This window comes from Hyperoodon ampullatus (assembly GCF_949752795.1).
Source record: "Hyperoodon ampullatus genome assembly, chromosome: 8".
Taxonomy (NCBI): Eukaryota; Metazoa; Chordata; class Mammalia; order Artiodactyla; family Ziphiidae; genus Hyperoodon; species Hyperoodon ampullatus.
The window spans coordinates 84,347,110-84,363,114 of record NC_136921.1 but is presented as its reverse complement, the minus strand read 5'-3'; the positions used below and the strand labels follow the sequence as shown (position 1 = coordinate 84,363,114).

At 36.2% G+C, this 16,005-nt stretch overlaps 1 protein-coding gene across 1 annotated transcript in view; it reads left to right on the top strand.

Moving 5' to 3' along the window:
- ABCB11 (ATP binding cassette subfamily B member 11) overlaps positions 1-16,005 on the top strand; it is a gene marked incomplete at both ends in the record, with an annotated part of 83,912 nt that overhangs the window by 38,430 nt on the left and 29,477 nt on the right. Inside the window, 6 exons of the mRNA XM_079710284.1 lie at positions 1,554-1,679; positions 3,073-3,276; positions 4,856-5,026; positions 5,537-5,738; positions 6,661-6,736; positions 10,835-10,937. Coding sequence (XP_079566410.1) covers positions 1,554-1,679; positions 3,073-3,276; positions 4,856-5,026; positions 5,537-5,738; positions 6,661-6,736; positions 10,835-10,937 — 882 coding nt within the window. The remainder of the gene's footprint in view (positions 1-1,553; positions 1,680-3,072; positions 3,277-4,855; positions 5,027-5,536; positions 5,739-6,660; positions 6,737-10,834; positions 10,938-16,005) is intronic.

The window sequence follows — 16,005 nt, the reverse complement described above, 5'->3', positions numbered from 1 at the left end:
AAAAAAAAAAAAGAGTATCTTTAGCCACCCTTTTTTATTTTTTTTAATTGAAATATAGTTGATGTACAATATTGTGCTGGTTTCACGTGTACTACATAGCGATTTGACATTTGCATAAATTATGAAATGATCACCACGATAAGTCTAGTAACCATCTGTCCCCATACAAAGTTATTACAATATTATTGACTACATTCCTTATGCTGTATATTATATCCACGTGCTTTTGTTTTATAACTGCAGGCTTGTACTTCTTTATCCCCTTCACTTATTTTCCCCTCTGGGAACCACTCCTTTGTTCTCTGTATCTCTGAGTTTATTTTCATTTGGTTTTGCTTGTTTGTTTATTTTGTTTTTTAGATTCCACATGTAAGATCATACAGTATTTGTCTTTCTCTGTCTGACTTATTTCACTTAGCATAGTACCTTCTAGATTTATCCATGTTGTCGCAAATGGCAAGATTTAATTTTTTATAGCTGAGTAATATTCCATTGTGTGTGTGTGTGTGTGTGTGTGTGTTTATATGTGTATACCACATTTTCTTCATCTATCAATGGATACTTAGGTTGCTTCCATATCTTGGCTATTGTAAATAATACTGCAGTGAACACTGGTATGCATGTATCTTTTCAAATTATTGTTTCTGTTTTCTTCTGGTAAATACACAGAAGTGAAATTGCTGGATCATATGGCAGCTCCATTTTTAATATTTTGAGGAAACTTTGTACTGTTTTCCATAGTTAGCTACCCTTTCTTAATACTATTTCTATTACCCCCATAGAACTCAATCCCATGCAACTTAATTCTAATACTACATACTTATAATGTAGGTAAATATATATATATATATACACACACACACACCTCATACATATCTGTATATAAAACATAGTTACATATATTCTGAGAACATTTCTGAAGTATATTTTTGATTACTGTAATATAGCACATATATATATATATAAAAACATTAAATGTCAAAGTATGTAAAAGTGCTTTGTGAAATATAGATCACAAGGTAGTACTTACTCAGTAAAGATTTTTGAACAGATGACTGAAAGCTTCATTTATAATATCTGTTTGGAGCTAGTTCATAATAGCTGTTCAACAAATACTGGTTGAATTGAAATACATTTATGTCATTTCTGTTTTTTCTTCTATTCCCAATGCCAGTAGTTTGTTTTAATAAAGTCTTCTACTGCTAAGTGGCTTTCTCCCCTAAGCTAATAGGGACAGTCTCCTTGAGGTATCCTGACGTGTCAGAAACATTTTAAATTAGATTCTAGAACATACTTTTCAAAGTCGGCCTGGCTTATTTACTTCAACAGTGTTTTATTTGTTGGCTACAGCTATCAGTTTATTGCTAAGTAATGTGCTAAATGCTAAAACCACATCCTAGGCATTGTTTACTAATTTTTCTGGTTATTGAGGGAAATCAGTGGATATTGCTGTGAGGGCATAAGTAAACACATACACAGTGTCCTCACAAAGCATTCTAACTTGTAGCCTAATTGACAGCAATCTGAACATTGCTCTTTTCTTTTCTCTGCAGATTTTAAATAACTTAAGCATGGTCATTAAATCAGGGGAAATGACAGCTGTGGTAGGATCCAGTGGAGCTGGGAAAAGCACGGCACTGCAGCTCATTCAGCGATTCTATGACCCCAGTGAAGGCATGGTGTGTATTTTCTAGAAAATTCTTAATCCACGGGGATAGGAAATTGCAAATCATTATACATTGGTCAGACACAAAGACCTAGCATACACTGAGACCATCCTGACATCTGCATAGTTGACAGTGATTTTTGACGGAACCAACTGGACTAATTCCGTCCATGGTGGTTGTGTTCGATAAATAACCAGTCCATATGCTCAGTGATGTAACTGAATGTGCAGATACATTCAAAATGGTATTGCTGCCTCTTTAGTGAGGGAACATTTCCATTTCTTTCTTCTTATTGTAACAAAATTATTATTTTTCCCTAAGGTTCTCCAAACACTAAGTATAAGAAAGTTTACATGACCAGAATTAACAGAGAACAGCTCTTGATTATTGCTTTGAGAAGTTAGGTTAAAAAACTACTGTTTCTTTCTCCTTGTGTTTATCTGACTATAAACATAGATTGAAACTTAAAAAAAATTTAATAGTTGCTATTTATCAATATTATATGTCAAGTGCTTTATGAAAATCATCACTTATTTTCACAGTGACCTCCAAAGATAAATATGCCTGTTTTGCAAATGAGGAAGGAGAGAGATTGAGATCTGAACCCAGATCTGTTGGATGCCAAAGCCTATGCTCTTTTCACTCTGCCTCAAAATCATTCTTGTCAACATCTCCTTGATGCCTTTAGATAGGATCATTTGACTGTATATTAAATGACTTCCATGCAATGAGCTCTATATAATGCATGTACTGTCAGAGTGACATGGCAAATGTGATAGAGTTCTCTTTCTTCACAGACACTTTGTTCTCTGATTGGGTATTCTTTGCTACATACCACCATAACTATATTCTGAATATATAGAAATCATGTTTTCTTGATGTAAAATTTTTACTTTTTTCTAATAGTAATATTTATTTACTTATCGCACTTACAGTTTCAATTGCTTTTGAACAGCCAAGTGTCATTTGATGAGTCTGGCCAGAAAGTAAGATTTTGTTCTAAACACATATATACAAGATAGAGATCATTGCTTATTTTCATTGTGTCTTTTGAAGTTCATTTTGGCCTCAAGTCAAAAGATAAAAATATTCAAAGTATGGTGAATAACTGACTCTACTCTTTATTAAGGAATTAAAAACTTTTCTACTCCTGGGCCGATCATGTTAAACTATATCAAGTGAACTTTATACCAATTGTGTTTCTACAGTGAATTGTCCTACAGCTATACTTGATTTCAATTTTGTTGTCATCCTTATATTAACAACCACATTGTAAGAGGAATTGTTTCTTTTACAATCTCGTTGGTCTCTTTTTTTTCTCCCCATAGATCAAGTACAACCTAGTAGTATAACTCAGAACTCTGAAGGATTCCAAGAGAAGTGACCTTGTATTCTTGTTCTCTAGGTGACCTTGGATGGCCATGACATTCGCTCTCTTAACATTCAGTGGCTTAGAGCTCAGATTGGGATAGTGGAGCAAGAGCCTGTTTTGTTTTCCACCACCATTGCAGAGAATATTCGCTATGGCAGAGAAGATGCAACGATGGACGATATAGTCCGAGCTGCCAAGGAAGCCAATGCCTACAGCTTCATCATGGACCTGCCACAGGTATCCCTAGCCTCTCATTCCAGAGGGAAACCCAGAAGTCATAGAAGGCAAAAAAATTACACAGTAATGCACATTTCTTTTCATTTGATTCCTAAATTATTAAAATCTTAATGTCATGTTTTAATTTTATGCCCAGAAGTGTATCTTGAGTTTCTCCCCTTTGTCTGAAAATATGTTGTTGTTAATATATTAAAAACCTACCAAACTGGGGTAGCTTTCTTTTAAAAGCTCCTTTGACCCAGATACAATTTCCTTATTCTGTCTATTAAGCATTTGTCTAAGCGGATGATAAGTTTGTCATGTGGCAGTAACTTTCACAATGCCCTTTTGATGGCTATCATTGTCACTGCTCTTTAATTTTCTTGTGCTTGGGCAGCTAATACTGTGTCTTCAGTACTGTATCTCACATATTCAAAATTTCCTCATTTATCTTTATTTTATACAACACGACAACAAAAACCAACTCCCTAATAGTATACTTGTACGGATTTTGCGGCCAATGGTCTGCTAAATGGAAGAGTTATTATTACTAGTTTACACATAGTTAGTGCTTACTACATATCAGGCACTGTTCTAAGCACTTTACACCTATTAATTCATTTAACTCTCACAATCATCCTGTCAGGCAGCTACTATTATTATCTGCATCTACTGATGGAGAATTGAGGTTCCAAGAGATCAAATCACTTGCTCAAGGCAGGAGAGACAATTATCTCATCCAGGTGGTCTGGCTCCAGAGTCCGTGCTCTAGAATACTTCCTACTCAGCCTTCTAAAATATTTGTATGACTAGGATTTCAGCTGTATTATATAGTCTAGTGGTTAAAAAGTATAAAGCTTTAGAATCAGTCTGCCTCCATACAAATCCCAGCTTCTCTACTTGCAAGCCTTATGAACTTGGCCAAATTACTTTGCCCCCTCAGGCCCCAGTATTTCCTTATGCATCAATTGAGCAGAATAGTAGTACCTACCTCATGTGGCATCTGTGAGGACTAAATATGATGATATGTGTAGAGGGCTTAGATTCATGCTTTCTACATGGTAGATGCTCAACTCACATTGGCTAATAATAAGCAAGATAAGAGTCTGACCACAATGCCCCATTGTGAGATTCCAATATAACGCTAGACATGCAAGATCCTCAGTAACTGTTTGCTATTCATGATAATGATTTTAAAGCTACTTTGATCTTTCATTCATAATATATAGACAGTTTTAGCGTTGTGTTTTTCTGTGTTGTCTAGCTAGAGAAAAGAGACAATGCTTTGATACATGCTCTAATCCTCTAAGATGGATTTTCAGGACTCTGATCCACTTTTATTGTGGTGGAAACATGTTATTTGAAGTTGAGCTAAAGAGAAACATTTTTACATCCCAGAATGAAAGGATAAATCAATATCTTTATTTTATACACAAATATTGATTAGATAATACCCTGTTTCAGGAGAGAGTCTTTTTAAGTGAAAGGCGGACCTGTGAAAATTCATGCTTGAGGAGGAAGCTAGAAAGGACCTTTGTGAAGAATCGGTCAGGATCCTTCAAATTCTTCCTCTTCATTACTGATGTCACCTTCTTCCTAGCAATTTGACACTCTTGTTGGAGAAGGAGGAGGCCAGATGAGTGGCGGCCAGAAACAAAGACTAGCCATTGCTAGAGCCCTTGTTCGAAACCCAAAGATCCTACTTTTGGACATGGCCACCTCGGCACTGGACAATGAGAGTGAAGCCATGGTGCAAGAGGCACTGAGTAAGGTTTGTTGAAAGTCTGAGTTCCTTTCGTAAGTCTGTGTGGAAATTCTTGTGTTGCTGTAGGGAAGGCAGCTGTGGAGAGAGGAGAGACAGAAAGAGGGACAGAGAAGGACTACATGGGTCAGTGTATCCACCTGGAAAATATTGGCTCACCACTATGTTCCTCACAGTTGAATGGAAGACATTATGATTTGCTTCTAAAAGCTGCATGTGTAAAATTTTAAATCTTGTTAAGTCTAACATAAAATATGTGATTTAAAAAATTTCCATTTTGGTTTTCAGCTGTTGATTAATAGCAGCAACCGGACCAATTGCTGATTGGTGTGATGTGATGTGATGGCATTTATTAGCCACAAGAAAGCATGCTGGCATTTTCTAATGTCTGTACAGCCTATTTAAGGATCTTCCCAGGAACTGAGGCTCTGTCTTACTTGTGGATTCAGAGACTGCCCAAATGTCAATGTCAGCTCTGTCTTACAGTCTGGCTTAACTGTGCACTGTACACTCTTACAGGTTCAGCATGGGCACACAATCATTTCTGTCGCTCATCGCCTATCCACGGTTAGAGCTGCAGACGTCATTATTGGTTTTGAACATGGTACAGCAGTGGAAAGAGGCACCCATGAAGAACTGTTGGAAAGGAAAGGAGTTTACTTCACTCTAATGACTTTGCAAAGTCAAGGAGATCAAGCCTTTAATGAAAAAGACATAAAGGGCAAGTGCCTTTTCCATTATGCTTGTACATTATATTAAATAGTTAGCTATATATAATGTTTTTTGGATTTCTATGCATTTTAATATACAGTATCTTATTTGTTCTCCTCAAAGCCCTGGGAGACATTGTATAGATGATAAAGGAAAGAACAATGCTCAGGAGGTTTAGTTATTGATCAAGTCATAGAGCTAAAACACAGGTCTTTTGTGGAAGAACTTTCAATTCCATCCCTTTTTTCCCTCACAGTTTGCAAATAGGAGAGTCTTCCTAGAGTGTCCTGCACTCAGTAGGAGCTCTCCTCTAGTTGGCTGAGTGAATTAACCAATGACTAAAAAGGTTTATGCTTATTTTCACTAATGTAGGTAGATACTTCAGGCCCTAGTGTACCTTCTCTTTTTCAATCTGAATTTTCAGGTTTGGTGATTTACCTCAACCTACGTTAACCAAACATTCAAAACTTTCTCTACCATATCACATCTGGATTTGTGAACACTATTGGGTAAAATGACTGTATACATTTAACACATGTGATTTATTCTGAAAAGTTTTGGGTTTTTTTTAACTCGGTGCATCTATCTTTTTTTTTTTTTTTTTTTTGCCACCTCTAGTGGGCTTCTCATAAGTTTTTTGTGGTTAATATCGGCTATATCTATAGGTTATCTATTTCTGTGGTGATAACACATAGGCTATCATATAGTTCAAAAGATTCAATCTTGCTCAGTATTTTGATTTTTTTATTGTTGTTTTTGTTAGAATGTGCTGGACAAGTGCTAACTTTCATTTATTGCAATAAAGTTAACAGACTGTTTTAGCATCAGACATAGTAGTGATATGCTAGAGAAATATAGTAAATAATAATTTTATTTTGATATGGTTCTGCTTATTGTATACACTAAGGGATCACTTGTGTTGTGTTGAATAGGAAAAGATGAAACTGAAGATACCTTACTTGAGAGAAATCAGACCTTTAGCAGAGGGAGCTACCAAGCTAGCTTAAGGTAAGCTTAAGTCACGGGACAGATTTTAAAGTTTTCAAATGTTCTTAGGAGCCCTCTGCAGCTAAGATCCTCTGGCAATACCTCAGGTACAACCTGGAGAGCCCTTACTTCAACACAGCCCCAGGTCTTGTGTAATAATGAACATGCAAATGAATCCTTGCTTGCTATATTGACATTTCTGTCTCCAATTCATAGAGATTTTTTGTTTAAATTTGGCTTCTCATTTTATTGAGGGTAGGGGACACGATAAAGATGCTCTGTAGTTAAAATGTTGTTTATTAAGCTTAGAAAGGGGATTTAAAAAAAATCTGTTCAGACTTGTCTCCCAAAGTTAACTGTGGTATGAAGCACTGTCTCAAATGGAGGTCAAATTCATGCCTTTAGCTTCATTCTTTAACCTACTGAGCTGTAATTGAATTACAAATATTTCTGCTCCCAGAGTTACCCATCCAAAGTCAAATCATTCTTTAACTAGATGAAACAAGAGATTCATTGTCTGATGTTTAAAGAGAATTTTCCTAAACATGAATTTTTTTTTCCCTAGATCAATACATGGGCATTGACTTCCAAGGCATATTTTTGGAGCATGCTATGTAGCAAGACTATAAATTTAGCTTTTCATTCTGGTTTAAAAGTTAAAAAAAAATAGTTCCTTTAATGCTAAAAGTCTATGTATTAAGAATAATTCTGCCCAGGAGTATTTGTCTATATTTGTGAAAATGTTATTCAAGATCTTTTTTTCTTAAGGAAGGAAACTATTTGTAAGCAACAGACTGACAGCATATTTCTCCACCATGGAGTTTACCATTTCTAGGACATTTAATTCAAGGCTGTGCTCTGAACAAAGACTCAGTTTAGGACTTGCTCATTCAAGGTAGCTAATTGTTTATTGAAAAATGGTTAAAGAAGCTTAAAATATAATATTCAGGTAACAACTCCAAGTAGTTCAAACACAGATTTACTTACTTTTAATATTCACTGATTTTTATTTTTCCTTTTAAGAACAAGTCTGTTCAGAAAAATTCTAAGAAATGCTAGTTTTATTGAATTTTTTGAATTTGGAAAGTAATAAAACAATAGCTTCATGTTTCTCTATAAAATAAAAGATATAAAAATTGCCAAAAATGTTAGGCAATTTTTATAGACATCTGGTATTATGTTTAACCAGCTTTTTTTCTGATTGGGAGAAAAAAAATTATAAAGGTCATTAGAATCACAATCTGAAGATACCAACTAACTTCTTAAACACAGAAAATGACTAGGCAACTCTTTTGATCACTAAGTTGAAGGTTGCAAAGAGGAGATGTATCTCATGGTCATGTCAACAAGAAAATTAATATTTCCTTAATTTTTCAGATGAACAGAATTTTTCCCATTCTACATAGTTTACTTACAGTTTACTATTAGGAACAGATAACCATTTTTAATATAAATATTTTCTATTTGGCTATTAGTTCTCACAAATTCTCCATTTTGGTGACTAGGAAGAGAAACACAGAAATACCACCTATACACAGAAAGTAGCTATTAACCTCCTGCAGAGAAAGATTTATAAGTCTGAGTAAGAAGGTCTGTTAAGAATATCTTATTGTGTATGCTGACAGATCTTTAAGATGACTCATTGAAATGTTCATTTGTATCATATTTCCTTGGCTTCAGTCCTTCTGATGCCTAAGTCTCTCTTTAGTAATATATTTTAGGTTCAAGAACAATTTCATGGATGACAGTAATTTCCTAAATAATAATGTTGACAGAGAGAACATATATTCCCAAATTAGCTGTTTTTATTTGTGGTGAGAAGTGGCACTCGGCTTCTCAGGAAGGGAGGAGCAGATGTTGTAGGTTTCTGAAAAGGGGTGTGATAGAATTCTAATGCTGGTGTTTATGGCAGACCAGAGGGGGCAGGTCAGGCCCCTGTCTCGCACCCTTACTGCCCATGGTCTCACTGGGACAGCTTATGCTAGACAGGTGGAATGGTGGGCAACAGGGAATGAGAGAAAGAGAGATTTAAGAAATATAAGATGAAGTAGTAGAAATTTGAGGGGACGAGGATCAAGGTCTTCTGTGCTCAGAACTGGGCTGTAGGCAGCTATATTTTGATGCCCTCTTCTTCTGCACATACTCCTACCTTGGCTTCTACTGCTCTGAGTTTCTAGTTAGACCCATAACCTTAAGTCTCAGCCCTGTCATGCACTCTGCTCTCTCTAGCTGACACATACCTATTTCTCACACCTTTGGGAGATGACCTCTCAACCTTAGTTAACCTAACTTAAAGAGATGACTCTATTGCTGCAGAGTTTCAGGCCAAGTGGGAGGGGATTGGGGTGTCCCAGAGGCCAGTTTGGTAGCAGGGAATCGGGGTGAGGTGTGGTTTCATGCCTGATCACAATAAGACTTGGCAATAGTTTGAGCAAGAGCAAGGAAGATGGAGGACTTGACATAAATGCGCCTGTTGAACCTGGTGACTAAGGGGATGGCGATGCCATCAACAGAATGTGGGAACAAATTAGAGTCATGCAGTTGATGTGTTGCTGCCTTCTCAAGAAGGCTAGATGAGCATCAATAATAGGCAGGCACCACCTTGGTATTTGTTTTAGTCTAACTTTTCCTGGATACGGGTGACAGAGAAAGACTTATGAATAGCTCCATCTAGATCTCACTACCACAGCCAATGCAGGTCTCCTCATCTCTAAATCATTCTCTTTACACCGTACTTCTTCAGATTAAGTGCTTTGATAGTGTAACTTCTATCCTCTCAAGTCTTCAGGATTGCCTCTATCACTTAAGACTCTATTTGCAAATGGCTGAAAACCTAAGCCAACCTGGTTTAACCTTTAAAGGGAAAGAATAAGTTAACATAACTCAATAAATAGTCCAAGGAGGCTTTGGCATCAAGCAAGGCTGGGGCTTCGATGATTTGTCCAAGATACATACAGTTTCTTTCTCTTCCCTTCTCTGCTCTACTTATTTTTCAGTATTCATTTTTCAGGAAGCTTCTTTCCTTGACATAATTGCCAACAGCTTCCAGTGTCACATACTTTCAAGTTTAATCTAGAGGAGAGTAGGAGTCTCCTTCCCAGAAATCTCAGGGAAAAAACAAAACAATTTGAATCAATCACTTCCTGTATCTGCTCTATACTAAGTATATATAACTAGTAATTCTGTCCCCATGCTTCTCTTTATACTGTTCTGTCAATCAGCAGTGCTCTTCCCTCCAGCCTACAGATACCCAGATCCTACTTTAACCACCTCCTCTGTGAAACCTTTTATGGTAACACCTGACATACATTCCTTTTTCCTTTAAATTTCCATACTGTTTATTTAAATCTGCCTTATAGCACTTACCACATTCTCCCTTACATCAGGGTTGGATGCATGCATTGCTCTTCTATAAAGTTTTAAGCTCCTTAGAGAGAAGTCTGTAATTGACCAGTCTTTGTATCCCCCAAAGCACCTGGCACTGGTTTGCATGTTGTAGGTGCACAGTAAGCTTCTGTCAAGTGAATGAATGAACACACCAAGTTAAATTATATTTCAATAAGAGATTTGTTAACTAAATCCATCCCTATGGGCAGTATATAGCCTGGAGAAAACCTCACTAGTGGCCCTCTTTCCTCCTACTGGTCCATTTTTATCCAGGTGGCATTATGCTAAAGCAGACATCAGGGTGAAAGAGAAAGAGAGAGAGGGAGAGAAGGAGAGATATCAAAACTACAACCTACAAACAGAAGGGAGGTAACAGTGATGGACCATTGCCATTATAGCAATTAGTAGAACCATGTGGGTTTGGAATGGATTTGAGTCTTGGACCTTTTTTTTGGTGGACTAGTGGAACAACTTTGCCCCCCTTCTCTTTCTCTCTCCTCAGTTATACTGTGAATCAGAGTCTAGCCTGCTGTCTACAGCAACCAAACTGATTAGCTTTGCCTTAAGAATAGCTCTATCAAACTTGATCAGGAAGCTCCCTTATCTGGTTACCATGTAACCTAGCAAACATTTCTGTTCATTTGACACAAGTGATGTAAACTTGGAACCAGCTGAGTCCTGTTCCAACCTGCCCATAATTATTGGCTAATTCATCTTTCTGTTTACTTACAGAGCTTCCATCCGGCAACAGTCCAAGTCTCAGCTTTCTTACCTGGGACCTGAACCTCCATTAGCACTTGCAGATCATAAGTCTACTTATGAAGAGGACAGAAAGGTCAGGTACCAATCGCTCATGGGGGGATGGAAGAAGTCTCTCCTGGAGACTACTGTATGCCCTTTAAGTGAAGATGAGTTTTCAAGGCCTTTATCTAGTATTATTTGACTAAGTCAAACTAAATGGGAGACTCCATTAAGACCTGATGGAAACTCTAAATTTTACATAATGTTTTACATATTTTAAAAGAAACACAAATTAATTAAATACTTCTAAGAATACATGGTAACTTAAACTGAGCTATTAAGGGTTAATTGATAGTTCTTAGATGAACCATTCTAATAAACACAAGCAAATTACAGGTACTTAGCAGATTATTTGATTATGTAGGTATCATTTAAAAATTGTTAAGGATAGCTGAAAACTGTTTTTGTAAAATTTTAAATCTCCTTCTTAAATTATAGTAACCTTGACAAAAGTGTTTGACAACAGAAATGTTTGATATACAAGTTATCACAAATTTTAAATTAATGGGGACTGATTAAGTTTTATGGGCATTTGTTCAGTTCATACAATTTTATAATAATTGTTTAAGAGTGCATTTAAAAGTAACACTATTAATTTTAACATCATTCAAAACAACATAAAAATGAAAGAGATAGGAGAAGAATCAACACATATAACAATATTAAACTTTCTTCATCAGGATGTCTATTGCTGTGGTGGGTACAGTCTAACTTTCACATAAGGTGACCATCCCTCCTCCTCAAATCCTTGCTTAATCACTGAACTTCATTCTTCAGCCCTGATACTCCCATTTTCGATCCCCCATTACTCTTCATTTGAATCTTTTCATGGCAGTTTTCTTATTGAGGCTTATTTCAGGTCATGTTATCTTATCCTGTTACTAAATTATAAGCTTCTTAAAGTTAGTGACTATATATTATTTATGTTTGTATCAACTTGGGCACCTTGCCTTGCCCTGAGAATAGCTCTGTCAAACCTAACCGGAAGGTCCTTTATTTGGTAACCATGTGACCTAGCAAACATTTCTCTTTATTTGACACATGTAAACCTAGAATCTGTTGAGTCCCATTCCAACCTGCCCATGATCTACAGACTCTTTGATCTTTCTGTTTAGTTACAGAGCTGCATGTAGTAGGACATCAAGGGATTTTAAAACTAGGATGCAAAATTAAATTTTTATAGTAAAATAAGGTCCAAACCACAAGATATATCAAAGAAAATGAGCCAGAGAATATTTTAATTACAAGCACATCCATTGTACATGATGTAATTTCAAATTGTCTTTAAAGAATTTCAGTATGAGAATCCATTTTGGGAGTAATTATAAACACTGATTCACAATGCCAAATTTGGAATAAAGTACTACTTAACAATCTTATAAATATGATGGAAGGATTATGAAGGCTCTCTTTTGGCTTTAATATATTGATAATAAATAGATAGAGGTCTCAATATCTAATAGAGTTGGTTTAAATAAATTTCATAGAAGAACACCTTGTCTCAGGAGCCGAAGGATGAATCCAGTGAGAGAAAACGTTTAGCAAGCATGGTTGCTTACTGCATCTTGTAATTAAGGACTCAGCACCTCTTCTAGTTCTAGAAACAGGTTCTTCATTTATGTCCATGGTGCTGCCACTCATAACTACAAGATGCATTACGTAAGGAGTTTAATAAGCTTCAAGGGAGAAGGAACTAAACACTGCGCTGACGTTTCAAACTAAGCTTCAAGGGAGAAGGAACTAAACACTGCGCTGACGTTTCAAACATAACAGCACCAATCGTATTCAATTTTTAAAATAAATTTATTTATTTTATTTATTTATTTTTGGCTGCATTTAGTCGGGTTTTTTTTAACATCTTTATTAGAGTATCATTGCTTTAAAATGGTGTGTTAGTTTCTGCTTTATAACAAAGTGAATCAGTTATACATATACATATGTCCCCATATTTCTTCCCTCTTGCATCTCCCTCCCTATCCCACCCCTCTAGGTGGTCAAAAAGCACCGAGCTGATCTCCTTGTGCTATGCGGCTGCTTCCCACTAGCTATCTATTTTACGTTTGGTAGTGTATATATGTCCATGCCACTCTCTCACTTTGTCCCAGCTTACCCTTCCCCCTCCCTGTATCCTCAAGTCCATTCTCTAGTAGGTCTGCATCTTTATTCCTGTCTTGTCCCTAGGTTCTTCTGACCATTTTCTTTCTTTTTTTTAGATTCTATATATATGTGTTAGCATACGGTATTTATTTTTCTCTTTCTGACTTACTTCACTCTGTATGACAGTCTCCAGGTCCATCACCTCACTACAAATAACTCAGTTTCATTCCTTTTTATGGCTAAGTAATATTCCATTGAATATGTGTGCCACATTTATCCATTCATCTGTCGATGGACACTTAGGTTGCTTCCATGTCCTGGCTATTGTAAATAGAGCTGCAATGAACATTTTGGTACATGACTCTTTTTGAATTATGGTTCCCCCTAGGGTATATGCCCAGTACTGGGATGGCTGGGTCATATGGTAGTTCTATTTTTAGTTTTTTAAGGAACCTCCATACTGTTCTCCATGGTGACTGTATCAATTTACAGTGCAAGAGGGTTCCCTTTTCTCCACACCCTCTCCAGCATTTACTGTTTGTAGATATTTTGATGATGGCCATTCTGACCGGTGTGAGATGATATCTCATTGTAGTTTTGATTTGCATTTCTCTCATGATTAATGATGTTGAGCATTCTTTCATATGTTTGTTGCTAATCTGTATATCTTCTTTGGAGAAATGTCTATTTAGATCTTCTGCCCATTTTTGGATTGGGTTGTTTGTTTTTTTGATATTGAGCTGCATGAGCTGCCTGTATATTTTGGAGATTAATCCTTTGTCAGTTGCTTCATTTGCAAATATTTTTCTCCCATTCTGAGGGTTGTCTTTTCATCTTGTTTATGGTTTCCTTTGCTGTGCAAAAGCTTTTAAGTTTCATTAGGTCCCGTTTGTTTAATTTTGTTTTTATTTCCATTTCTCTAGGAGGTGGGTCAGAAAGGATCTTGCTGTGATTTAAGTCATAGAGTGTTCTGCCTATGTTTTCCTCTAAGAGTTTGATAGTGTCTGGCCTTACATTTAGGTCTTTAATCCATTCTGAGTTTATTTTTGTGTATGGTGTTAGGGAATGTTCTAATTTCATTCTTTTACATGTAGCTGTCCAGTTTTCCCAGCACCTCTTATTGAAGAGGCTGTCTTTTCTCCATTGTATATTCTTGCCTCCTTTATCAAAGATAAGGTGACCATATGTGCGTAGGTTTATCTCTGGGCTTTCTATCCTGTTCCATTGATCTATATTTCTGTTTTTGTGCCAGTACCATACTGTCTTGATTACTGTAGCTTTGTAGTATAGTCTGAAGTCAGGGAGCCTGATCCTCCAGCTCTGTTTTTCTTTCTCAAGATTGCTTTGGCTATTCGGGGTCTTTTGTGTTTCCATACAAATTGTGAAATTTTTTATTTTAGTTCTGTGAAAAATGACAGTGGTAGTTTGATAGGTATTGCATTGAATCTGTAGATTGCTTTGGGTAGTAGTCATTTTCACAATGTTGATTCTTCCAATCCAAGAACATGGTATATCTCTCCATCTATTTGTATCATCTTTAATTTCTTTCATTAGTGTCTTATAATTTTCTGCACACAGGACTTTTGTCTCCTTAGGTAGGTTTATTCCTAGATATTTTATTCTCTTTGTTGCAATAGTAAATGGGAGTGTTTTCTTAATTTCACTTTCAGATTTTTCATCATTAGTGTATAGGAATGCAAGAGATTTCTGTGCATTAATTTTGTATCCTGCTACTTTATCAGATTCATTGATTAGCTCTAGTAGTTTTCTGGTAGCATCTTTAGGATTCTCTATGTATAATATCATGTCATCTACAAACAGTGACAGCTTTACTTTTTCTTTTCTGATTTGGAGTCCTTTTATTTCTTTTTCTTCTCTAATTGCTGTGGCTAAAACTTCCAAAACTATGTTGAATAATAGTGGTGAGAGTGGACAACCTTGTCTTGTTCCTGATTGTAGTGGAAATGGTTTCAGGTTTTCACCATTGAGGACAATGTTGGCTATGGGTTTGTCATATATGGCCTTTATTATGTTGAGGAAAGTTCCCTCTATGCCTACTTTCTGGAGGGTTTTTATCATAAATAGGTGTTGAATTTTGTCAAAAGCTTTCTCTGCATCTGTTGAGCAACATGTATCACGTTGATTGATTTGCGTATATTGAAGAATCCTTGCATTCCTGGGATAAACCCCACTTAATCATAGTGTATGATCCTTTTAATGTGCTGTTGCATTCTGTTTGCTAGTATTTTGTTGAGGATTTTTGCATCTATGCTCATCAGTGATATTGGCCTGTAGTTTTCTCTCTTTGTGACATCTTTGTCTGGTTTTGGCATCAGAGTGTTGGTGGCCTTGTAGAATGAGTTTGGGAGTGTTCCTCCCTCTGCTATATTTTGGAAAAGTTTGAGAAGGATAGGTGTTAGCTCTTCTCTAAATGTTTGATAGAATTCTCCTGTGAAGCCATCTGGTCCTGGGCTTTTGTTTGTTGGAAGAGTTTTAATCACAGTTTCAATTTCAGTGCTTGTGATTGGTCTGTTCATATTTTCTATTTCTTCCTGGTTGTGCATCTCAGAAGGTTGTGCATTTCTAAGAATTTGTCCATTTCTTCCAGGTTGTCCATTTTATTGGCATAGAGTTGCTTGTAGTAATCTCTCATGATCCTTTGTATTTCTGCAGTGTCAGTTGTTACTTCTCCTTTTTCATTTCTAATTCTATTGATTTGAGTCTTCTTCCTTTTTTTCTTGATGAGTCTGGCTAATGGTTTATCAATTTTGTTTATCTTCTCAAAGAATCAGGTTTTAGTTTTATTGATTTTTGCTATTGTTTCCTTCATTTCTTTTTCATTTATTTCTGATCTGATCTTTGTGATCTCTTTCCTTCTGCTAACTTTGGGGATTTTTTGTTCTTCTTTCTGTAATTGCTTTAAGTTTAAGGTTAGGTTGTTTATTTGAGATATTTCTTGTTTCTTAAGGTAGAACTGTATTGCTATAAACTTCCCTCATAGAACT